Source organism: Rattus norvegicus, chromosome 6 (genome assembly GCF_036323735.1).
Source record: "Rattus norvegicus strain BN/NHsdMcwi chromosome 6, GRCr8, whole genome shotgun sequence".
Classification (NCBI taxonomy): domain Eukaryota; kingdom Metazoa; phylum Chordata; class Mammalia; order Rodentia; family Muridae; genus Rattus; species Rattus norvegicus.
Window position 1 is genome coordinate 26,868,787 of NC_086024.1, and position 25,904 is coordinate 26,894,690.

The 25,904-nt window shown below is 43.8% G+C and overlaps 1 protein-coding gene and 1 long non-coding RNA gene across 8 annotated transcripts; one reads left to right on the forward strand and one right to left on the reverse strand.

The window, feature by feature from the left end:
• Positions 1-787: 787 nt before the first annotated feature.
• On the reverse strand, positions 788-9,787 carry LOC120103480 (uncharacterized). 6 transcript variants are annotated; one of them, XR_010052202.1, is made up of 4 exons: positions 9,107-9,244; positions 2,784-3,871; positions 2,214-2,537; positions 788-1,038 (listed from the first exon to the last, which is right to left on the reverse strand). It is a non-coding gene; the product is annotated as an uncharacterized LOC120103480 (long non-coding RNA). The 6 variants fall into 6 exon arrangements; XR_010052203.1 differs by adding an exon at positions 9,651-9,787 and having other exon boundaries at positions 788-3,871; positions 9,107-9,333; XR_010052205.1 differs by having other exon boundaries at positions 788-2,363.
• Dpy30 (dpy-30 histone methyltransferase complex regulatory subunit) lies at positions 4,026-24,794 on the forward strand. Of its 2 annotated transcripts, none has more exons than NM_173117.2 (5): positions 4,026-4,132; positions 10,257-10,329; positions 10,420-10,467; positions 19,191-19,333; positions 24,447-24,794. In NM_173117.2, the coding sequence occupies exons 2-5, from the start codon at positions 10,294-10,296 to the stop codon at positions 24,517-24,519; spliced, it is 300 nt and encodes a 99-aa protein (NP_775140.2). In that variant the 5' UTR covers positions 4,026-4,132; positions 10,257-10,293; the 3' UTR covers positions 24,520-24,794. The 2 variants fall into 2 exon arrangements, with proteins under 2 accessions (NP_775140.2, NP_001164016.1); NM_001170545.1 differs by lacking the exon at positions 4,026-4,132 and adding an exon at positions 9,967-10,034.
• Positions 24,795-25,904: the final 1,110 nt, after the last annotated feature.

Consider the following 25,904-nt stretch of genomic DNA (forward strand, 5'->3'; position numbering starts at 1 on the left):
ATAATATATAAATATATATTTGTATGCATATAATATATATGTATATAATCCCTAAGTATGTATAGTAAAAAATTTAGAAATGTAGAAGACTCTGTTAGAAAAACTATAAAATATAACTGAGAGGAATTAACGAAGTCGAGTAATTTAAAATATCTTCAAAGAAATGTAATAAAACGAATTGGCTAACTTAGCTAGTCATATGAAAAAGAGTTATCTATGCGCTGTGTCAAAATTAACTGCAGAAGGGTCATAGCTACAATGATGAAAGAACAATAAATCCTTAGTGAAAGTTTTTTAAAATCTTAACTTAAAATTAGGTGATATAAATCAATTTATATTTTACTGCCTGACATGATTTTTTTAAAAAGTAGTTTCTCAGGCTGCAGAGAGAGCTCAACACTGCTGCTCTTCCAGAGGCCCTGAGTTCAATTCCCAGCCACCCATGGCAGTTCACAACTATGTGTAATCTGATGCCCTCTTCTGGCATGCAGGTGTGCGAGCAGGTATATCACGCATACACAAAATAAATGAATATAAGTCTTTAAAAAAAGAGAGAAATCTAGCTCTTCTGGGGCTGGAGGGACGGCTCTAGCAGTTAACAGGACGTTGGGCTCTCGCAGAGGACCCAGGTTTGGTTCCTATTACCCACAGAGCTGCTGACAACCGTCTGTAGCTCCAATTCCCAGGGATCTGCTGCCCTCTTCTGGCCTCTGAGGACACTGCACACGTCAGGCCTATTATACACATAAAATAAAAATAAATCTTATACAAAAGAGAAAATAGCATGTTTAAAATTTAAATTTACACTTTATTTATTCATGTGGGTCTACTTGGGAAGATCCGAGAACAGCATGTGGGAGTTGGTTCTCTGCTTTCACAGGGTAGAGTTTGGAGCTCTAACTCGGGGAGTCAGGCTTGATGACAAAATACCTTTTCCTCCTGAGCCATTGGCCATCTTAAAATTGAAATTTCAATGTTCTTTTTTTGGTCCTTTTAATAACCCATGCTGACTAACAAACATTTGTATCCTAGAAGAAACTATGAAACATGAAATAAATACATTTAAAATGAAAGACATTTCAGAAATTGTTAGGAAAAAGTCTAAATATAACTTTGTATGTGAATGGCAGAAGAATTGACAATTTTGGGATGAGAAATGATAAAGTTAGTTGGATATGAAGGCCCATGCCTTTGATAACAGCATGTGGAAGGCCTCTAGAGCCAAGTGGATCTCTGTGAGTTTGAGGCCAACCTGGTCTATATAGTAACTTCTATTACAGCCAAAGCTACACCATGAGACCTTGTCTTAAAAAAAAAAAAAAAAAAACCAGACAAGCAAACAAAACAAAAACTGAAAGGCAACTTTTCGATTAATTTACACTGTTCTCATTTGCTGAGATCATGTCTGTAGTATAACAACCACAAAACAGCTTGTATATATACATAGACACATATCACACATACATAAATATACACACGAACATACCACAGATACACAAACATATACACACACCTCAAACACACAGACACACCACACAGATACAGACACATACATACACACCACACACATACACACACACCATACACACAAACTACACATACACAAACATACCACCCTACAAACATATGCACAAACACCTCAAACACACAGACATACACTCAAATACATATCACACACACACACACATACCACAAACACACAGACATACACCCACATGCATATCACACACACACACACCACAAACACATATACACACCACACACACAAACTACACATACACAAACATACCACCCCACAAACATATACACAAACACCTCAAACACATAGACTCAGACACACCACATACACAGAGACATACATAAGCACAGCAGATATACACAGACAAACACACCACATACATACAGACCACAGACACACCATAAACACACAGACATCTACTCACATACATCACACACACACACACACACACACACACACACACACACACACACACGGGACAGGGTCTTGTTTGTGCAGGGTCTTTAAGTTTGCTATATAGGTGAAGACCACTTTCAATTTCTATTTCCTTGATGGTTAAACAGAATTCAATTTTGAGTTCTTGGAAGGCAAGGCCCTTATTATCTTGGTGTTTAATGCTTATATTTAATATATATCTAGAAAGGGAGTGAGTTTATAGAGACAGCAAACACCTCCACAAACTAATACTCTCTACCTTCAATTTTGATCCTCCTGTCTCCGTCTCCTGAGTGCTAAGATCACAAGCTTGGGCCATCACCCAGGGTTGTCCTGTCCTTTAAAAGATCCTTTGGCAGGGAGCTGTGTCATCTGAGTTGACAGTTCTCTTCCCAGCAAGCTTGTGGCCCTGGAAAGTGCGACAGTTCCAGGACTCACAGGTCCCTCCCCAGGTCGTACAAGCAGCGCACAGTTGTTGGGAAGAAGAGATGTCCACGAGCTGACCCCAAGTCACGCGGCAGTGTGGTCACCCCACTTCCTGAAAACTGCTTAAAAGCAGCAATGGCTCCCTTCTCACCCCTTCCTAAAGAACAGAACATCATTGTGCTAATACAGTTCTTAGGCAAAGATAATACGAGACAAATTTTGCTTAGGTTTATATAATCTCATTCAAATCGGTTTGTGTTAGTCATCTCATGTGATTGATTATCTTAGGAGGTCCTGTGTGAGCAGAGACACCGAGGGAGGCGCACCCAGAGCGAGTTTAGCCCAGGCTATATGAAAGCCTGTCTTAAAAACAAACAAGCAAACAAACAAACGCACAACTCACCCGATGGTGGCGATCCAGCATACCCGCAGTCCCAGCACTCAGGAGACAGAGGCAGGCAGGTCTTTGAGTTTGGGGCCAGCCTGGTCTACAGAACGAGTTCCAGGACAGCCGAGGCTATACAAAAAAAGCATACCTTGAAACGACCAAAACAAATAAACAGACAAACAAATCAATCTACCCAAATCAAAAATTTTACAGGGGGGCTGGGGATTTAGCTCAGTGGTAGAGCGCTTACCTAGGAAGCGCAAGGCCCTGGGTTCGGTCCCCAGCTCCGGAAAAAAAAGAACCAAAAAAAAAAAAAATTTTACGGGGTAGCAAATGAAGGAACCAGGCTTCATACCTGACTAATTCCAGATCAGTGTTTAATATTTACCTAATTCTGCCATAAATATTGTATCGTGCTAAACACATACTGCTGCCCCAATAGGTTATTATCATTCTAATCTTTTTTTTAAAGATTTATTTATTTATTTATTTATTTTAAACATTTATTTATTATGTATACATCATACTGCTTTCTGCCTGCATATACGCCTGCAGGCCAGAAGAGGGCACCAGACCTGATTATAGATGGTTGTGAGCCACCATGTGGTTGCTGGGAATTGAACTCAGGACCTCTGGAAGAGCAGACAGTGCTCTTAACCTCTGAGCCATCTCTCCAGCCCCAAGATTTATTTATTTATTATATAAGTACACTGTAGCTATCTTCAGACACACCAGAAGAGGGCATCAGATCTCATTACAGATGGTTGTGAACCACCATGTGGTTGCTGGGATTTGAACTCAGGACCTCTGGAAGAGCAGTCGGTGCTCTTAACCACTGAGCCTTCTCTCTAGCCCCCACTCTAATCTTTTTAAAGATTTATTTTATTTGTAGCTATGTGTCTGCTCTATGTCTCTGTGTGGGAGTTGTGTGTGCGACTGTAGGTTCCAGATGATGAGGTCAGATCGCCTGAAATTGGGGTTACAGGTGGCTGTGAGACGTGCAGTGTGGGTGCTGGCATCCGAAGTCAGGTCCTCCACAGGATCGGGTGAGTTTTAACCAACCAGCATCCCTCTAGCCCTTGTCACTCTAATTTGCCTCAAGTCTGTAAAAAAAAAAAAAAAAAGTTAAATACAGCAGTTTTTCTTTATTATTTGAATTCTATGATTCTAGTTCTAGAACCTCTAACTGTAGAGAGGATTGGTTTTGGGGCGGTGCCTGATGTCTCTATAAATTCACCCCCGTTCTAGTCATATCTACTAAATAGAAGCACCAAACAAACACCAAGATAATGACATGGGCCTTGCCTTCCGAGAACTCAAAATTTAATTGTGTTTAACCATCAAGGAAATAGAAGAAAAATGGGGTAAGTGCCACTGTAAGATTTCTCCAGGCAGATGAGGGGTACTTCTGTATAGATCATGGAGCCTCAAATCCAAACGAATTAATCGTTGCAGGATATTTGACGATACTGTAAACCCTGAGACTGTACTATTTACTGAAGATACCTGCTTCTAGTTGTGGTGTAACTCAGCTGTTAGTACACACCTTTAATTCCAAACAATGAAGGTAAAGGGTAAAGCCAGTTTGTAGAAGGAAACGCCAGTGTTTCAAAAGTGTGGGGTTGGGGATTTAGCTCAGTGGTAGAGCGCTTGCCTAGCAAACGCAAGGCCCTGGGTTCGGTCCCCAGCTCCGAAAAAAAAAAAAAAAAAAAAGAAAAAGAAAAAGAAAAAAAAAAAGAAAAAAAACAAAACAAATCAAAAGTGATGTGTAATTGAGTGGCAGACAAAGTGACAAGTCAGGGAAAGATTTGACAGACTAGGATATGCCCAAGAGAGTGAGAGGAAAGAGAGGTGACAAGAAAGAACAGTGCCTCAGTGGTAGAGCGCTTGCCTAGCAAATGCAAGGCCCTGGGTTCGGTCCCCAGCTCTGAAAAATAGAAAAAAGAAAAACAAAAAAAAAAAGAACAGTGTGCGCACACACACACACACACACACACACACACACACACACAGAGAGAGAGAGAGAGAGAGAGAGAGAGAGAGGGAGAGAGGAAAAGGAAGCTACTTAAAGGGCAGTGCAAAAAAAAAAAAAAAAAAAAAAGGAAGAGAACAGTTATAGAGAGACAGCTTGTAGAGAGAGAACAAGCCAGATGCAGGTAAAGACAGAATTAACCAGAGAATGAGAAGGAACCAGAAAATTAGAATGGATTGCCAATGTTTATTTGAAGCCAAGCAGAGTAAAAGTCAGAGTCTGAGAAAGAAGCCAGATTGAGCTGGTCAGCTTCAGTTTAAGCCAGAACAGCTGAGTTGACGCCAGCCAGAGATCAGAAAGAACAAGAAAGGGTGAGCTTATTCAGCAGTAAGTCTCAGAGGCAGAAAACATTCTAGACCTAGATTAGATTGTACAGAGGCTAGAAGCTTCCAGGACTAGGCCTAGGTTAGCAGACAGAGGCAGTGAGCCTCTCAGATGACAGTTACATCAGGCAAGTAGAAGTTACTTTTACTGCTAATGGCCTGGGCTAGGGAAATGGCTCAGCGGGTAGCGTGTGTGTTGCACAATCATGTGGACCTGGTCTCTGATCCCCAGTAGCTATGCAAAAGCCTGATAGGTGGCATGATGCAAGGCAGAGATAGGAGGATCCTAGGGCTCTTGCTGGCCTGCCAGTCTAGCCAATTGGTAACTTCCAGATTCAGTAAGAGACCTTGGTTCAAAAGAATAAGGTGGTGGAGGGGCTAGAGAGATCAGTCTGGTGGTTAAGAGCACTTGCTGTGCAACTGTGAGAACCAGGGTTTGGAGTTTCTGGAGAGATGGCTCAATGGTCAAGAGGACTGGATGTTCTTCCATAGGACCCAAGTTCAATTTTCAACAGCCCCACAGCAGCTCACAACTGACTGTCCAGTTTCATGGGATCCTCTGGCCTTCGCAATAATCTGGCATGCAAATGATTCCACAGACATACATGCAAATCACTCATACACACAAAATAATAACAAAACAAAGATAATTAAACATTTAAAATCTTTTTAAATGGGTTGGAGAGATGGCTCACAGTTAAGAGCACCCGATTGCTCTTCCAGAGGTCCTCAGTTCAATTTCCAGCAACCACATGGTGGCTTACAACCATCTGTAAAGAGATCCAATGCCCTCTTCTGGTGTATCTGAAGACAGCTACAGTGTACTTATATATAATAAATGAATAAATCTTAAAATATTTATAAAATCTTTTTAAACAATAAGACTAAGAGCTAGATAAAAATAGAAAAGTAACTAACATTGACACTCAACAACAGACACAGACACACAGACACACACACACACACTATAGTGTCCTGTTATTAGTTTGTAGCCTTGAGCTCAGCAGTTTTCCTGCCCCAGCCTCCCAAATGATGAGATTACAAGATTATATATGTCATCATAGCCAGGTTTGTTTTGTGGTTTTGGGGAGTGTGTGTGTGTGTGTGTGTGTGTGTGTGTGTGTGTGTGTGTATGTGTGTGTGCTTTGAGAAAGGGTTTCTCTAGCCCTGGCTGTCTTGGAACTTGCTCTAGACCAGGCCTGCCTCTTCCTCCTGAGTCACTGGGATTAAAGGTGTGGTACCATAGCCACCATTTAACTGGCTTCCAGGCTTTTAAAGGCACTTGCTGAACAATTATGAAGTCAGGAATTCACATAATGAGTCGGGGTTGGTCTCCTGCATGGATGTAACCCCAGAACCAGAGTTAAGCTGAAACAGGATGATCTGGGCATCCTCGCTGCCAGCCTACCTGAAGACCTTGAGCTCTTGGTTTAAAGAGATCCTGCCTCAGAGGAACAAGTCTGAGACATAGCAGGGGAGGACACCCAATATTCTCCTCTGTCCTCAATGTGTACACATATACCACACTCACAAACACACACACAAACATACTCACACATAACATGCAAACAAATTATTTAACCAGTTGTTGAAAGGGCCTTGGATTCGGCCCAGGACAAAGCCAGGCACCAAGTTCTCAGCATAAAGGAGTTTTAGTCCCCAACAGCAACAGTGGCATGTATTTCTGCAGGAGTGGATTTTAAAGAGAAAAGGGGGAGTCTGTGCTAGGGTGAGTTGGGAAGTCCTGATTGGCCATTTTAGCCAGTGTATCCAAATAGTGAGTTTTGGTGGACAGACATTGGCGTTTTGATATCCAGACCTTGGAGTTTTAGCCAGGCATAACGAAGTAGTCAAAAAAGGTAATAGACCTTGGGAGCTAGCTTCAGGAATGTAATCTAACAGTTTGGTAAGGGAGAGAGAGGAGGGATAGGCAAGACCTGATGGTGCCAGGCTTGCAATGTTTGGGCCTGTTAGAGAGTCCTGCTGTGTAGCCCTGGCCGTCCTGTAACTCGCTCCGTAGACCAGACTATCCTCCAACTCAGAGATCTATCTACCTCTGCCTCCCAGAGTGCAGGGATTAAAGGCGTGAGCCACCATGTCCAGCAATTAGGTAGGACTGCTTTAATTTCAATATTGAGGCTGAGGCAAGCTGCTTGCTGTTGGTTCAAGGCCAGCCTGGGAGATACGAGCTCCAAGACAGCTTGGGCTATATAAGGAGAACCTGTCTCAAAACCAAACAGACCTCAAAACAGAAAATTTCAAGCAGTGGCTCTCAATTCCCAGAATTTTGTGCAGACGCAGGACAGTATGACACTGCACACAGGGAAGCCTCCTCGACAGCCGATATTATTTTATTTTCCCCTCTTGCAAAACATTTCATTTCTGCATCAATTTGAAATGCAAAATTCCCCCAGTGCTCACCAATCACAATATGATCAAGTATTAAAAGTGTACCCATCATTCTAGTGCCTAAACAAAGTTTATTTACGAGCTCTGTACCCCCGTAGCTTTTAGAGTCCCAAGGTGATGTGGTGGTCTAATATCTAGTTTTATTTATTTATTTATGAACGACAGGGTCTCTTATAGACCAGCCTGGCTTACACTGGCTAGGAAGCTAAGCATGACCTTGAATATTTGCTCTTACTGTTTCTACAGTTTGCTCCCCAGCACTGCCTATGAGGATTAAAATAGGGATTGTGCATACCAGGCAGGCACTCTACCAACAGAGCTGGCTCCCCGCCTGATTTCAACAGTTTATTTTCTATAATAATTATGAGCCATAATCAGATGTTGAGCAGGAAGTTTCTAATTAAAATGTTCAACTGAAAAAATTTGAAAGTTCCACTACAGATTCTAGCAAGACCTTGTTGCCAAGTCTAAGGACCTGAGTTCAATTCCTTGAACTAACACAGTAGAAGATACAACCTGGAAGTTGTTCTTTGACCTCCACAGTCACATAATGGTTGTGGCATTCATGATTGTGTTCAACACACTCATGCACACATGTGCACACACACATATACACACACACTGAAAAAAGAATGGAAAAACAAATCAACAAAAAATATTTAGTTTTTTTTTTTTTTTAAAGTGCAGCTACAAAGGGTTACCAACATGTTTGTCTGTGTGCACACATGTCACCAGCCACTCTAAATGCCCACAGTCTTCACCCCACAGGAAAACTTGGGGCCACTCAACGCTCCAGCCACGTAGTCTAAGCCTGTTGAGAGTCTGCCTGCCTTCTTTTGCTTTGTGTTTTTTTTTTTAAGATTTATTTTATTTATGTGAGTACACTGTAGCTGTCTTCAGACATACCAGAAGATGGCATCAGATCCCATTACAGATGGTTGTGAGCCACCATGTGGTTGCTGGGAATTGAACTCGGGACCTCTGGAAGAGCAACAGGTGCTCTTAACCGCTGAGCCATCTCTCCAGCCCCTGCTTTGTGGTTTTAAGTCGGGTGGGTTGCTTTTAATACCAGGCATATTGAACGGTCAGGCTGGGGCCCAACAATTCTTTATGGGAATTACCCAGTATAACTCAATTTCTTAAAACATATAACATCTTACTTACCATTTATAACTTGTATGTAGGAGGCAGATTATCCATTTCTGTGTAAGTGCAAGTGAATTCAAGTGCTCACAGAGGCCAGAAGAGGGTGTCAGATCCCCCGGAGTTACAGGTGGTTGTTAGACGCCTGATGTGTATGTGCTTGGGAACTGAACTCTAAAGGAGCAGTAAGTTTTTTTTTTTTTTTTAATGGTTGAACCATCTGGAGTCTGAACATTCTAAGAAGCCTCCTTAGTAGTAAGAAGTACTAGTAAAGACGTTAGATCGCTTACAGACGAGGGTATTTAGGGAGCTAAGTAGGCTCAAGACAATTAGGGTCTAGACTTGCAGCATTCCAACCTCTCCATATCATTGAAATTCTAATCAATCAAGCAATCAATCATTAACAGTTCTTTTCAGGAATGCAGGCTCACCTGGAACTCCATTCAGGAAGCTCAGGCTTGCGGGTGACTCTCAGGGTCTCAGCCGGCGGAATGCTGGGATTTCAGACACTTGGCTATAGAATATAAAAACAAGTAAACAAATTCCAGGATGGTGTCCGTAGTGTCACAGCCTGGGAAGCTATTTCTTCTGTGGAAATTGAGCCAAGATCCTTGGTTATCCCAGGCAAGCGCTCTACAATGAGCTGTGCTCCTCATCCCTGGAAAGAAATTTCTTTTTTTTACTAATGGACATTAAAAAAAAAAAAAAAAAGGTAGAGTAGTGTGAACGTGGTATCCTCACAAACAGCAGGGCTTGACTAAAAAAAGCCTCCCAAGAATTCCTAAACACTACTCCTCGTCTCACTTTGGCCTTTAAAAAAATTCTATGTGTTTCCAAAATGAGTGCTTTGCCTCAACGTATGAGGAACACATGCATGTCTCGTGACCGCGTAGGTCAAAAGAGAGTTTCAGATCCCTGGAACTGGAGTCATGGATAGATAGTTGTGAGCCACCATGTGGGTGCTGGGAACCAAACCTAAGTCGTCGGCCAGATCAGCAAGTAATCAACCGCTGCGCTCCCTCCTGCCCCTCTTTGACTTTAAAGTCTGAGCCCATGGTTTCCTAATAAGAATCGCTCAGCAAGTGAGTGGTCTCGGTTCCTCAGGGACGTCACTTTCAGGTAGCACGAAGGACTGCATGAAGGAGATCTGCGGCTGGGTGGAGCCGGCAGGTGGCCCGGCACACGGCGTAGCCGCAGAGGCGTAGGCCCACTTAGGCGGGCTCTGGCACTCATGCCTGCGGTGCCGCTCTGCGCAGGCGCGGCAGCAGCGCGACGTCTCTCACTTACGGCCGAAGCTGTTCGCGCTTGGGAGTCGGTGGCGCGGTGCAGGGCACTTAGGAACCGACAGCATTGGCGCGGGTAATCAGCTCCCTGTCTTCCTTCTCCCACTGCTAGATTCTCGGGACGGCCTCCGAGCCTCGCGAGGCGACGCGGACCGCCAGTCGGTGGCGGGACCCAGCCCGCGCGTCTGCTGCCCGCGGGGGTGAGGGGCGGGGTCCCGGGCTGGGCTGCACCGCATCCTGGCGTCTTCCACTTGAAATCTCCCGGGTAACTAACTCGCGGCTCTTCTTGTTTTGCAAGACTGGTATCCGGTTGATTGCGGTTTGCAGGGTCCGCCATGGAGTCAGAGCAGATGCTGGAGGGACAGACACAGGTACCAGAAGGCCCTGGATTCAGAGTGGCGGTGTGCAGGGAGGCAGCGCGGGACGGGCGGATGTCTCTGTGACTCTATTTTGTTTTCTAGGTTGCAGAAAACCCTCACTCTGAGTACGGGCTCACAGACAGCGTTGAGGTAACTCTCTCAGTTCCTCCGTCGCCTACTATGGGTCTCTCGCGAGCTGGAGAAAACTTAGGCTGGGTTTACTAGGCTACTCTGCACGAGGGAACACTTTGCTGCTGCGATCTCCGTAGTATCAGATTATAAGTGGCTTCTTTTACTAGCATGCTAATACTTGGCTAAAAATAAAGGTACTTTGTAAATGAAAGATTAAATCCCGGAACCAGAGCTGGGTAGGTTTGGTTAGGAAAATAGAGGCTTCCTGGAGAAAATTTGTGTGTGAATGGGAGACTCGTGGGATTAAGTTCTAGTTTTAAAAAAAAAAGAGCCGGACCACGTTTCCAGGCAGATGTTGTAGAAACAGGTGTTAGAGTTTATTCAACGCTTTGCTGTTTGTGAGATACACACCAGACTAGGTTTTTTTTTTTTTTTTTTTTTTCGGAGCTGGGAACCGAACCCAGGGCCTTGCGCTTCCTAGGCAAGCGCTCTACCACTGAGCTAAATTCCCAACCCCTCACACCAGACTAATTTGAATGTATCTTCAGCTCCAGAATGCTTAAAGTTGAGTAACTTGTTCAAGGTCACTACCAAGTAGGCTTAGAAGTGTTTTCTTTTTTATTTAATGTATTATTAATATTAATATTGTTATTATTGCGTGAGTGTGTGTGTGTGTGTGTGTGTGTGTGTGTGTGTGTACACAAGTGTGTGGAGGTCAGAGAGCATCCTTACAGAGCAGGTTTTCTTCTACCCTTAGGTGGGTCCTGGAGATGGAACTCGGGTTATCAGATGTGGGGATAGCAAGCTCCTTACACACACAGCCATCTTGTCTGACCAAAGCTGACTTTTACAAAAGGATTGCATTGTGTTTATATTTGTGTTATCTCTCTCTGTCTCTTTCTGTGTTTCTCTGTGTCTCCATTTCTCCCTCTTCCCTTCCTCCCTCTGTGTGTGTGTGTATGTATGTATGTATGTATGTATATATATATATATGTATATATATATATATTTCTTTACCTTTTCTATTTTTTTCCCACTGAGATAGGGTTTCATTAACTCTGGCTGTTCTGGAACTCTCTATGTAGATCATGCTGGCCTTGAATTTACAGAGATCCACCTGCCTCTACCTCTTGATGTTAGGAGTAAAGGCATGTGCTACCACACGGGGTTTCTTTATTTCTTTTTACTACTTTATGGGTGTTTTGTATCAGAAGACGGTGGTTGGAACTTGAGCTGTAGACAGTTGTGAGCTACTATGTATGCTGGGAGTTGAATGAGGATTTTTTGCAAGAGGAACTTTTTCTCTCTGTGTCTGCCTGTCTGTCTGTCTCTTTCTCTGAGGGAGGGTTTCTCTATGTAGCCCTGTCTGTCCTAGAACTCACTCTGTAGACCAGGCTGACCTCAAGCACTGTCCTGCTCTACTGGTGTTCTTAACCACAAAAACCTCTCTCCGGCCTTGGCTGTCTATATTTTTATTTTTTAAGCTTTTTAGTTTAAATTTTGTAAACTTTTTTACATTTTTTGCGCTTGGTTATTTTGCCTGCATGGGTTTCTGTGCCCCGTGTGCCTGCCTGGTGCCCACAGAGGCCAGAAGAGTGAGCCACATTCTCACTGGAATTGGAGTTGCAGACAGTCAGGAACTACCATGTGGGTGCTGGGAACCACGCATAGGACTTCTGCAAGAGCAGCCAGTGCTTCTAACTGTTGAGCCTTCTCTCTAGTCCCGTTCGTCTGTCTGTCTGTCTATCTATCTATGTATCTATGTAAGTCAGTGCACTGGCAGATTTTTTTAAGATTTATTTATTTAATGTATATGAGTACACTGTAGCTGTCTTCAGACACACCAGAAGAGGGAGGACATCACATTACAGATGGTTGTAAGCCACCGTGTGGTTGCTGGGAATTGAACTCAGGACCTCTGGAAGAGCAGTCAGCACTCTTTTTTTTTTTTTTTTTTTTGGTTCTTTTTTTGGAGCTGGGGACCGAACCCAGGGCCTTGCGCTTCCTAGGCAAGCGCTCTACCACTGAGCTAAATCTCCAACCCCGCAGTCAGCACTCTTAACCATTGAGTCATCTCTCCAGCCCCAATCTATATTCTTAAATGTCCAACTTTTTACATTTAGGCTCCGGATTTGAACTCAGGTCCTTATGTTTGCAGAACAAGGTACCTAATTCCCCAAGCCACGTCTCAAGCCTGTTCACACATTTACGTTTTTTTACATCTTGCACGTGGGCGCTGTCATGTATGTCTGTAGATGTGCTGTGTGTGCGAGGCGAACTTGTTTATTCGTGGTGAGGACTGAACCCAGGCTTCTGCATTTGCTGTAGCTGTGCTCCGCTACTGAGCTATATCCCACTGCCACACACATCCTAATGTTCGTTTAATTTTTAATGGATTCGTGAACCTGGATCTTCAGGTTTAATGCTTTCATGAAATTTGGGAAAATTGTAGCCCTTATTTAAACATTTTGTCAGATTTATTTGCTCGTACTTTACTTCATCTTGATTACCTTTTTAGATCTTGACGTATTCTTTGATAGTTCCATACACGTGTAAAGTATATCTTGATCATATCCATTCGAAGCTCTCCCTACTGTTCACCCCTAACTCCCCAACATGTTCCCTTTTGCTTTTTAATCTATTGAAACTCAGTGGGTCCAGTTGGTGCTGCCTTAGGCAGTAACTGAAGCTGCAGTGAGTCCACAGCTTACACTCATGCGTCGTGCAGAGGACAGCCATGCTCCCTACTCCCGGTCTTTGCTCCCTGAGCCTTCTGGGGGAATTGCATACGAGTTCCATTTAGAGATTTAGACCCGAGTACCAGCACTTGACTGACTTGACTGAGCCTTTCTTTCTGGCTGACCCCTACAGAAGAGGCCTCTCTGCTGAAGGCGAGAGCCACACTAATCTACGGGTAGAAACAGAAGTATTTAGGCAGTTTGACAACTGTTCTAGGGAAGCAACAGTAGTAGGTGACTTCCTAAGGCCTAAGGCCTGCAGAGCTGTAGGCTCTTACCAGGTTTGCATATCAGGCAGACACATCTACGCCCCTGTGGAGCAGGCCGCACATCCAGTCAGGAAGCAGTAGGTACGCATCATGCCACCAGAACATTAACGGCACATCTCGCCTGGCAGGTTGCTTTTCTGGCATTCACAGACGGGATAATACTAATGTATATTGAATATCCTTGTCTAGTCTATGATATATATTGTTTTTGGGGTTTTTTTTATATAGAATCTCTTATGTTGTCCTGGCTGTTCTATAACTCACTTTAAAGACCAGGCTGGCCTCCTGAGTGCTGGGATTAATGGTGCATGTCACCTTGCCTAACAATATATATTGTGTCTTGTTCTATTTTTTGTGAGTTGATTTTTTTTTTTCTCTTCGTTATAGATGTTTTGTTTCATTTCCTCCCTAGTGACTTCCTTACTATAACATTACTATTTGTGAAGGTTTACTTTTATTTGTGTATTTGCGTGCCATCGGTGCTGGTACCCTCTGAGGTCAGGGGACTGTCAGGTCACCTGGGCTTTCTGCTGGGAGTGTTGGGAAGTGAACCCGGGTGCTGTGCAAGGGCGAAAGTGCACATGTTTATTTATTTAGATTCTAGACTGGGCATGGCATCAGCACACCTTTAGAGATCCCAGCCCTGTGTCAGATGTGGGTGCATCACGCCTTGAATCCCAGCATTCTATAAGCAGAGGCAGGCGGGTCTCTTGTGGGTTCAAGCCAGCCTGGTCTACCTAGTGAGTCCAGGTCAACCAGGGCTGTTAAACAGAGAAACCCTGTACTGTGAAACCAAAGAAAAAAAAAAGGAAAGAACTCCAAGCTCTGAAGAGGCAGATGCAGGTGGATCTCTGTGATTTCCAGGACAGCCAAGGGTATAAAATAGACCGTGTCTCTCCTTTGCCTGTCTCACACATGCACGTTACACAGGCACACACGCACACACAGACTCTCTCTCTCTCTCTCTCTCTCTCTCTGTCTCTCTCTCCCCCCCTCCCCCCTCCTTCCTTCCTCCCTCCCCTCCCTCCCTTCCTTTCTTTCTCTCTCTTTCTTTCTCTTTCCAGATTTATGTGTGCCTTAGGGGTTTTATTGCCATGGTAAAATACCATGACTAAAAGTAACTTGGGGGAGGAGAGGGTTTATTTCCTCTTATAGTTTATAGTCCATAATACAGGGGAGCGGGATAGGAACCGATGCAGAGACCACTGAGAGATGCTCTTACTGACTTGCTCAGCTTGTCGGGAGGATCAGCAGCCCAGGGGTACCACCATCCACAGTGCGGGGGAGGGGTCCTCTCACATCAATCATTAACCAAGAAATGCCTCTCAGGCTTGCCCGTAGGCCAATCTGGAGAGGGGATTTTCCCAAATGATGTCTCCTCCCAAATGATGTTCTCTCTTCCAGCCTCTGTCAAGTTGGCATAAAAACTCGTCAGTATGAGTGTTCTGCCTGCACATGTGTATGTGTGCTGCAGACATGTTTGGTGCCTGCAGAGGTCAGACGGGGCAGATACTCTGGAACTGGTGGTGAGCGACCATTCGGGTGCTGGGAACCAAACCTGGGCTGCTCTTCAAGAGCAGCCAGTGCCCTTAACCACTGAGCCATCGTTCTTAGCCCCATGTTATTGTATGTTTTGAGTTGATTCTCTCTTTTCTGTGTGTTCTGGGGCTTGTGCAGTAACTGCCTTTGCCAGCTGAACCATTTCATGAGTCTTTTTCTCTTTTTTGAGACAGTCTCATTATGTGTGTAGTCTTGAGTGGTCCCCAAACTCCCTGTGCAGACCAGACTGGCCTGGAACTCAGAGATCCTTCTGCCTCTGTTTCCTGAGTGGGAAGAAAGGTGTGAGCCACCCTCTCTGCCTACTAATTTCTTGATATTCTGCTAGGTACTGTGAAGTTTACTTTGTAGAATATTAATATATTTTTTCAAACAGTCTGGAATGTTGTCCTAGAACATAGCTATTTGAAAACAGTTTGACTTTTTTTTTTTATAACGTTGAATTTTTTTTTTAATTTAATTTTTTTATGAGTACACTGTTTTCAGACATACCAGAAGAGAGCATCGGATCCCATAACTGTGAGCCATATGTGGTTGCTGGGAATTGAACTCAGGATCTCTGGAAGAGCAGTCAGTGCTCTTAACCACAGAGCCATCTCTCCAGCCCCAGTTTGACTTTTTTTTTTTTTTTTTTGGTTCTTTTTTTCGGAGCTGGGGACCGAACCCAGGGCCTTGTGCTTCCTAGGTAAGCGCTCTACCACTGAGCTAAATCTCCAGCCCCCCCAGTTTGACTTTTAAGGCTTGCTTTAACCTTTGTCAGATGAAGCCAGAGCAGCTTTTAATTTAGGCCTGATTTTGTCATCGACTATTTGATCTAATGTTCCATGTATTTCGAGTCTCTGCTGATCTGGATCATGGGAACACAAAGCGTCCCCAGTGTGTGAGCTCAGGAAGCATTCCCATGTCTTCCAGATAGTTTCTCCCGGTCTCTGGTAGCTGTGAGTATAGATCCAGTCTCTTCCTGCGTATCCCTCCTGCCCACACAATTTTCTCCTTGCAGTACTCTACCTTGAACTGTAGCTGGTTTGGTTTTCCAGTTTCCAACACTCCTCTAGTCAGTGTGACTGCTAGACTGCTCAGGTATCCTTTGGTACTACCTCCTGTAAGTTCTCTAGGAGCAAGCAGTAAGCAAGCAGCGGCCACAGGCTTCCGTCCTTCTTTTGTTGTAGCCATAGTACACCAGAATAATTCTTTGTAATCCTAAAGCTCACCTCAGCTCTTTCCCTTTTCTTTTGCTGTAGCACACCATCGTCTTTCTGTTTTCATGTTTGGGGTATGCTTGGATCATATGCATTTAGGTTAAGCCATGATACTGACTTTTATTTTTCCTGTCGTTGTGATTAGGCATCCTGGCAAAAGCTACTTAAGGACAGAAGGGTTTATCTTGGTTTATAGTTTTGGGGTACAGTACGTCATAGAGGGAAAGTCAAAGTGAGGGGGCTTGAAGCAGCTGGTCATTTGTGTCAGCAGTCCGGAAGAAGAGCACAGTTCAGCTGGTTTTCCTCTTTCTATGCTGTCCAGGACAGAAGCCATGCAAAGGGTTTCCCTACCTCAGTTAACCTAAGCAAGAGACTCCCTCACAGGCAAGCCCAGAGAGGAACTTAATCTAGACAATCCTTTTCAGGTGTGCTCGGAGTCTTATTTCCTTCAGGATTCTAGACTGTGTCAAGTTGATAATCAGTCACAACTGTCACACTGACTTATCTAGAATTAAGCCCAGCATTTGCACATGGTACATGCTCAGTAACGTACTTGAGTGAAATTGGTTAAGGAGGGTATTATAGGAATTGTTTCTTTTTGTAATGATTTATTTAAAACTTGAATTTGTCAGTATGTGTATGTGTGGGAGAGCATAGAAGCCTGGGAAGGTGTTAGGTCCTCCAGGGGCTGGAGTAACAGGCATTTGTGAGCTGCCTGGAGTGGGTGCTGGGAGTGGGATCTGCTGAAAGAGTGCTCACCCCAGCCCATCCCTGCCTGGACAGCTTTTCTGTGTAACAGCCCTGGGTGGCCTGGAACTTTGTAGATCACAGATACCTACCTGCTTCAGTGTGCTGTCAAGAAAGGCGTGTGCCACCACTTCCTGTTAGGAGGGCTCACTCTTACCGCCAAGTAATTTCTCTTGAGTTGTCCCTCTTTTTTTTTTTTTTTAAAGATTTATTCATTTATTATATATAAGTATACTGTAGCTGTCTTCAGACACACCAGAAGAGGGCATCAGATCCCATTACAGATGGTTGTGAGCCACCATGTGGTTGCTGGGAATTGAACTCAGGACCTCTGGAAGAGCAGTCAGTGCTCTTAACCGCTGAGCCATCTCTCCAGCCCCGAGTTGTCCCTCTTTTGAATTGTCTTTTACATTTTTAATTTTTTGGGATAGTCTCTATCTGTAGCCCTGACTGCCCTGGAACTCACAGACATCTACTTGCCTCTGGCTCCCAAGTGCTGGGATTAAAGGCAGTGGCCCCATTAAAAGATAGTTACTTGTGGCTGAGGCTGAGTTTGAACTCTGTGTAGCTGAGAATAGCACTGAAGTCCTGATTCTCTTGCCTCTTTCTTCCAAGTGCTGGGCTCACAGGAATGTACTACCACATAGCATACCCAGTTACTGCTTTATTTGAACCCAGGACTTTGTGCATCCTAGAGAAGTGCCCCCTGCATTGTAGCCCATCCCTTGGATTGCTTTCTTTCTCTTTTATTATTTTTTTAAGTATTTATTTATTTATTTATTAGGTATATATCATACAGCTTTCTGTCTGCATGTATGCCTGCAGGCCAGAAGAGGGCATCAGATCCCATTACAGATGGTTGGGAGCCACCATGTGGGTGCTGGGATTTGAACTCAGGACCTCTGGGAGAGCAGACGGTGCTCTAACCGCTGAGCCATGTCTCCGGCCTGGATTGCTGTTTCTTATTGGAGGTGCTGTAGTAGCATGTGAATGAGCAGTCTTCTTGGGGGTGAATATACAAATCCTCTGATCAGTTAAGACTGTTCTTTTCTACAACTAAAACCAATTTGCTCTACAATTAACTAACTTATTTTGTGTGTACATGTGTGTAAGTCTGTACCAAGGAGGCCAGAGAAGGCATCATATCCCTTGGGACTGGAGTTACAGGCATTTATTTGTAAGCCTCCATGTGAGTGCTAGAAACCAAATCCAGGTCTTCAAGAACTGTAGTCAGGGGCCGGAGAGGTGGCTCAGAGGTTAAGAGCACTGACTGCTCTTCCAGAGGTCCTGAGTTCAATTCCCAGCACCCACATGGTGGCTCACAACCATCTGTAATGGGATCTGATGCCCTCTTCTGGTGTGTCTGAAGACAGCTACAGTGTACTCACGTACATAAAATAAATAAATAAATCTTTAAAAAACACCCAAAAAAACTGTAGTCAGTCACCCTTAACTGCTGAGCCATTTCTCCAGTCCCAACATGAAGTTTTTAAAGGAAAAAAATTTTTCACTGTATTTTTAGTTGTGTGCCTGTGCATGTGCACTTGTAAAAATCATGAATCTTTCTTCAGAAAATCAAATGTCAGGGGCAGCTGTACACACCAGTAATCTCAGCACCAGCACTTGATTTGGAAGTTCAAGGTGAGGGCTGGGCATGGTGGCTCACACCTTTAGTCTTAGCACTTAGGAGGTAAAGGCAGGCAGATCTCTGGGTTTGGGGCTAGCCTGGTCTATATGTCAGTTCCAGGACAGCCAGGGGCTACATAAAGGAAAAGAAAGTGTGTGTGTGTGTGTGTGTGGGGGGGGGGGTGTTCGAGACTTTACAGTGGAAGCGTTTGCATGACATTTAGGCGTTGTGGCTGGGGAGTTGGCAAGTGTCAGGAGCAAGTGTTGTTTTTGCAGAGGTCTGGTATTGGATTCCCAGCACCCTCGTGGCAGCTCACAACTGTCTGTAATTCTAATTCCAGTGAATCTGATGCCCTCTTCTGGCCTCTTTGGGCACATGGTGCACGTATATCCATACGGGCCAAGTATCATACCCATGAAATAATAATAGAAAAAAAGAAATTTAGGGATTGGCTTGAATTTCTTTTGGGGGAGAGGTCTGCCATCTGGTATGGCTCCAGCCATGATTTTCCTCTTCCCGGTGCCCTTTTCCCATTAACTTTGTCTTGTTCTCCACATAGTCTTGGACTTGGGGATATTCATGCATTGTTCTTTTACATCACTAGAGAATAGTTGAAAATGAGAAGATTAATGCAGAAAAGTCATCAAAACAGAAGGTGGATCTACAGTCCTTGCCCACCCGTGCCTACCTGGACCAGACAGTTGTGCCTATCTTATTACAGGGACTTGCTGTGCTCGCAAAGGAAAGGTGAGATAATGTCTGTGAGAAGAGGATGACGTGGGGCTCTACACCCAGAACACCGCTGCTGGTCTGTGGTGGTTTTTACTAGGATGTCTTTGTTCAGGATGTCAAACTTGCTATTTTTATTTTATAATTACATTTATATATGGTGTGCGTGTGTTCGTTCGTGTTCGTGTTCTGTGGTGGACATATGGAGGTCAACTTTTGGGAATCCAGTTCTCTTCCACCATGTGGATCTTGGGGATTGAACCTAGGTTGTCAGGCTTAGAGGTATCTCTCTCTCTAGTCCCATTGCTGCTAAACTTTTTTTTCGAGACAGGGTTTTTCTGTGTAACCTTGGCTGTCCTGAAACTTGCTCTGTAGATCAGATTGGCCTGGAACTCAGGGATTCACTTGCCTCTGCCTCTTGAGTGCTGGGACTAAACACACACACACACACACACACACACACACACACACACACACACACACATACACACACACACACACACACACACACACACACACACACATTTAAAGGTTTATTTATTTTAAACTATTGTTTCCTTCAGACACACCAGAAGAGGGCATCAGATCTATTATAGGTGGTTGTGAGCCCCCATGTGGTTGCTGGGAATTGAACTCAGTACCTTTGGAAGAGCAGTCAGCGCTCTTAACCTATGCGCCATCTCCCTGCCCTTATTTTGTGTGTGTGTGTGTGTGTGTGTGTGTGTGTGTGTGTGTGTACGTGTGTGTACGTGTGTGTACATGGGAATGCGAGTGCGTGCATTCATGTATATGTTTTTTACCTGCATGTGTGTCTGTGCACCCTATGGATAGCTGGTGTCCACAGAGGCCAGAAGCAGTTGTAGGATCCCCTGGAACTGGCATTCTGTCTGGTTGTTAGGCATCAGTGGTGCTGGGAATCAAACCTAGGTCCTCTGACAGGGCAGGGTAAACCACTGTTTTCTGTTTTTTTTGTTTTTTTTTTTTTTAAGTAAGGAGAGTCATGTGAAGCTTATACTGGCCCTGAATTTGCTATGCATCTGAAGAAGGCTGTTAGAGCCTCATTTGCGTACCATGTCCCAAATCAGGCTGTCTTACCCAGCTCCTAAATTATTTTTATGTAAGTAAATATAATAAGCAAGTTTGATTTGTAAACTAGTCAGTTTTTATTGTGTGTGTTATGTTTTAATCTAGGACAGTAATAACAGTTTACCTAGGTGGTAAACTGACAAGAAGGTGCTTCCTCTGAGTTATTAATGTAGAACAGATGTATTGGTTGAATTTTTATCCTATTTAACTGTGTGTGCATGTGCATGCATGTATGCCTGAGTGTGAGTGTACAGGTCAGAGGACAGTTTTTTCTTTTTACCATGTAGGTTATGGGCCTAGATATGTTAGTTTCTGTAAAAGTCATCTGTCCTGGTTGTGGCAGAACACACCTCCAGTCCAGGCAGGCAGATAGGCCGGTTGAGTTTCAGGCCAGCCATGGTTATGTGATGAGACATGGTCTCTAAAAACAAAAATGCGAATGTCAAGCACGAGATCTTGCAGAGGACCTGGATTTGTTTCTCAGTACCTGCATGGAGCTCAAAACCACCTGTACCTCTAGTTTCAGGGCATCTGATGGCCTCCTCTGGGCTCTGGGTACAGATAAACGTGTAGACAAAATACATACACACTCTCTGTCTCTGTCTCTCTCTCTCTCTCTCTCTCTGTGCTCAATAAAGCGTGTGCTTGGAATTGGAATACTCATGGTCAGTACTAACTGATTAAGTGAAGACAATAAATACTGTGTTTTGGTTTTTCTTGGTTACTTTTTTTTTAAGTTTTTAAAATTTATTTATTTTTACATTCCAGATTTTATTCCCCTTGCAGTCCTCCCCCTAACCGTTCCGAATCCCATACTTCCTCCTGAGCTTCCCCTGATCCCCCACCCTCACCAGGCCTCGAAACTTCCGGGCGCCTCCAGTCTCTTGAGGGTTGGTTACTTATTTTTATAAAGTAAGATTTATTTACGACTGACTGTGTCTTGTCTCCGCTCTTGATGACGAAATGTGGTTGGACTGGAGTTATAACTTAGAGGTAGATGCTGCCCTGGCATGCCAGGGACTCCAGTTTCAATCCCCAGCACAACCTCAAAAGGGAAATTTTTTATATTTTTCTCATTTTTCCAAAGAATGCTGGTATGTTAGAAATTCTGTTTAAGTTGAATTTTTAATCACTAGTATTATTTTGTTTGGACAGGGTGTTATGTGGCCTAAATTGTTTTCAGACTTCCTTTGTACCTCAGATGAGCTTGAATTTCTGCTTTTTCTACCTCTGCTTCTGAAGTGCTAGGATTATAGGTGTGTACAGCTATGCCTAATTATAATTCTAAGTAGTTCTGTTAAGTGCTAGAAGGAAAAAAAAAAACCCAGGACAATGTCAACTAATAAGGTATTTATAAATGTAATAAGCAAAGAGATGTAGCAAAGTAAGTCACTAGGCTAATCTGGTTTTTGTGAATTAGTGTGTGTAGGCAGCTCAGAAGATGATTCTGGTCAGGTGTGTTGGTGTAAGCAGTGGGAGGTGAGACAGGAGGATGGTGAGTTCTTGGTAGAGTATGTGACTATTATCTTTCTCAGGAAATAGAAAAGAAAAAGGTTAAGGGCTGAGGTTGTAGCTCAGTGTTAGATGACTTGGTGTGAATACTGTTTAAGGTACATAGGGAAATCTTTTAAAGTTTAATTCATTTTGAGGAAGGGTCTCTACATACCCTTGGCTGTCCTAGAACTTACAGGGCCCCCCATGCCTCTTCATTCCTAGTGCTGGCAGTAAAGGCATTTGAACGATGTACTGGGGAGTCTGAGGCAGGTGGAACTCTGAGTTCAAGGTCAGCCTGTTCTGAGCAAGTACCAGGATAGCCAGGGCTGTACAAAGAAACCCTGTATAGACAAAAAGGCAAAACCAAGCCTAGTAGTGGTGGCACTTGCCTTTAATCCCATCACTTGGGAGGCAGAGGCAGGTGGATGTTTGAGGTCAAGCCTGGTCTATAGAGTGAGTTCTGGAATAGCAGAGAAACCCTGTCTCAGGTAGGAGGAAAAACGCAAAACCAAAGTAGGGATAGGTGTGTTTGAGAGGTGGCTCAGTGGTTAAGAGCACTGGCTGTCCTTCCAGAAGTCCTGAGTTCAATTCCCAGCAACCACATGACATCTGACAACCATCACTAATGGGATCTGACACCTTCTACCATGTAAGCGTACGTGCATTCAGAGCAGTCATATAAAATACATAAAGAAGTTTTTTTTCACCCATGTAGCCTTGGTTATCTTGGAATTCACTAATAAATCCCTTACCCCCCGAAAAGGTGTGTGCCACCATGCTTAGCACAAGGGGCTGCAATTTTTATAATGGTAAATCAGTTCTCCATTTGCTTGCTTAACTGCCTTCCCTTCCTCCCCTCTCCCCAACTCTGCCTATTTGAGTGGTCTCATCTTGTTTCGTTGGCTGGCCTGGAATTTACTCTGTAGATCAGACTGGTGTAGAACCCAAGAGATCTGTCTGCCTCTGGCTTCCAAGTACTGAGACTACAGGGATATGCCACTTTGTCTTGCCTTTTCCTTTTCATCTACTTCCCTGCCTCCTTTTCTCTGAGTGTGTCTCTGTGAAGCCCAGGCTGGCCCCAGAGTTACTACATAGAATGAGCTTAAACTCCAGCCGGCTATCCCATGCCCGGTGTCCCACACCCCCTGCAGGGCCCTGCCTTGACCTTGCTGTTGCCCTGTAGCTCCAGTCTCCAAGTCCTGGGATTTCGGGTGTGCACCATTAACTGGTCCCTGCTCAGTGCGTGGGAGGGTTTGGGAGGGAGGGTTTTGCTGTTTTGTACTGGTTGGATTTGAACTTGATACACAAACCTAGCTAGTTCGGAACTAGGATTACAGACATGCCACTGTGTTCAGTTTTTAGTATGCCTTTTGAAGCAATAGGATATAGTTCTCCAATTTTTTAGGTTTTCAGCGAGAATAACTTACATAAGTAATAAATGTGGAGTTATAACTTTTAAATTTACCAGTGGTTTTCTAAGGTGTGAATTGGTTGTTACAGCATCATAAATATTAATTCAAAGTACTTGGGTTTGCAAGATTCCTTATGGAGTGAAGAGGTGTGCCACCAAGTCTGTAACCCTTGTTTGATCCCCAGGAACCATGTAGTAAAAATCCCGACTTCCACAGAAGTGTTATGCTTCCCACAAAACAAATGCAAAAAAGATTTGAAGAAAAATTGAAATGACTCTTTAAAAAGTAGCAGTTGTCTAAAGGATCGATAATATGTGATCAGTTGCCCATGAGTTGATCTGTGTGCTAATGTTGCTATCGGCATGTCCTTTCTTTTTTTTTTTTCTTTCCGGAGCTGGGTACCGAACCCAGGGCCTTGCGCTTGCTAGGCAAGCGCTCTACCACTGAGCTAAATCCCCAACCCCGCATGTCCTTTCTTTACATGTTGTTTTGCTGGAGGACAATATTCAGGGAACTATATGTACTGTAGGCACACAGTAAGGTTCTCATTGTAGCTCGGCCTGGCCTGGAACTGGCTGTGTAGAGCAGCTGGCCTTAACTCCCAGAGATCTGCCTGCATGTCTCAGAATGCTGGGCACGAAGGTGTGCATCACCACACTGGTGAACACACTCTGAACTGAACCCCTGTGCAGTGTGCACTAAAGTCAAGAAGCTGACCACTGCTAGCATCCTAGAAGTCTCCATGGCCACTCATTTTCTCAGCTGTGTTTTAGGCTCTGGGGAAAAGCACTTGAGCAGTAGTCCCCAGGCCCCTTGTCATGGGGCTAGGAGAGAACCAACTCTACAAACTTGTCCTCTGACATCGTTTCTCGCCCATGGTTACACGCAGTTATAACAAATAAGGATTAAAGACCCTTTGTGTTCATAACTGGTTCTAAGCTACAAAACAATTTAAGACCCTTTAAACTTTAATTTTGGCTCCTTAACTTGTCCATCTCATTTACCATATTTATTATGAATAGCCTTTCACTGTGAAATAAAAATTAAACATGCATTTTGAAAAATGGTATGTTTAAAAAATGTTTAAATTAACATATGTACAGGTCATCTCTGTAACCCTTGTCCCTCTTCCTTTACAGACCACCAAATCCCATCGAGTTTCTAGCATCTTATCTTTTAAAAAATAAGGCACAGTTTGAAGATCGAAATTGATTCTTGGGAAGAAAAGAAACATTTGGTTGCTACTGTAGATTTACATGATTACGAGGCAGCTTTTGTTGCCATGATTCCCCTCCTCACTCTGGAAGTCTAAGAACCTTCAGGACCACGGAACTCACTTCTGGAGTTGCAGAAGACAGCATATCCCTGTCTGATTTAATCACCATACTTATTTAATGAGTGTCATCTGTGCAATTTTTTTCTCAGATTGTCTTTTACTTTGTTTTTAAAAAGACCTTCAAAATAAACTGTTAAAGCATCTTTATTTTATAGTTGTTGTGTATGACAAGTACTTCCGTTTCCATGAGTCACTTGTATTTTTGAACATGGTAACTTTGCAGTAATGATTTAATAGCCTCCATATGTTTGCATCGAACACACTCTCACAGAGAGCACCATTTCACAGACAAGAGGACGGACTGGGGAGGTTAGAAGCCTTGCTGAAGACAACACTGCCGGTAAGTGCTTACATGGATTTCCACCCAGTCTCCTAAGGCTCTGAGAGCTGAGCAGCAAGCACTTAGGATCATGGCATCTCTGCAGGGGGCTGAAGGGGTGACATCCTAAGAGTATTTGTTGCTGTCAGAGGACCCAGATTTGATTCTCAGCGCTCCACGTAGTGGCTCACCACTGCAACTCCAGTTCCAGGGCATAGGGCCTCCCTCGTCTGACTAGGCACACACAACATATGCATACTTACATCCAGGCAAGTCATACACATAAAAGGAAGTGAGCAGTAGTTTTTGAGTGTATTCCTATTGTTCCCTATGAAGAAACAGCTCACCAGCCCTGAGAGAGCTAGGCCAGAATAGCTGTCCTCTAACGGGCGTCGTCTCCCCCTTGGGTGACGTAGAACAGTAGTGAGTTAGGATTCTGCTGCCATCAATATCTGTTGGGGTCAAACTAAAAGTAATACTGAAGTTGAGAGCCCTGCGCTGGAAGCATAGTTAATCATGTTTTCAAGTTAAAAGCCCTTGCAAAGGTTATGTTAATACGATACACGTTGTAATTCTTAATGGCCAGGGTGATGGTGCATACCTATGATGGAGGCATAGGTTGGGGGATCTTTGAGTTCAAGGTTACCTTTCTTTTCTTTTTCCCCTCCTGAGACATGGGTCTTTACATTGGCTGTCGTGGAACTCACTCTGTAGACCAGACCAGACCAGACCGTTTTTTTTTTTTTTTTTAATTTATTATCTAATAAGTACACTATAACTGTCTTCAGATACCAGAGGAGGTCATCAGATCCCATTACAGATGCTTATGAGCCACCATGTGGTTGCTGGGATTTGAATTCAGGACCTCTGGAAGAGCAGTCAGTGCTTTTAACCACTGAGCCATCTCTCCAGCCTAACCAGGTTAGTCTTGAACTCAAAGAT

Bases quoted from the DNA above. Each gene is read 5' to 3' on its own strand.
- Dpy30 (NM_173117.2), top strand. From the start codon at position 10,294: ATGGAGTCAGAGCAGATGCTGGAGGGACAGACACAG. The intron at 10,330-10,419 runs GTACCAGAAGGC...TTTGTTTTCTAG, and splicing joins TGCTGGAGGGACAGACACAG to GTTGCAGAAAACCCTCACTC. The intron at 10,468-19,190 runs GTAACTCTCTCA...TTACATCACTAG, and splicing joins GGCTCACAGACAGCGTTGAG to AGAATAGTTGAAAATGAGAA.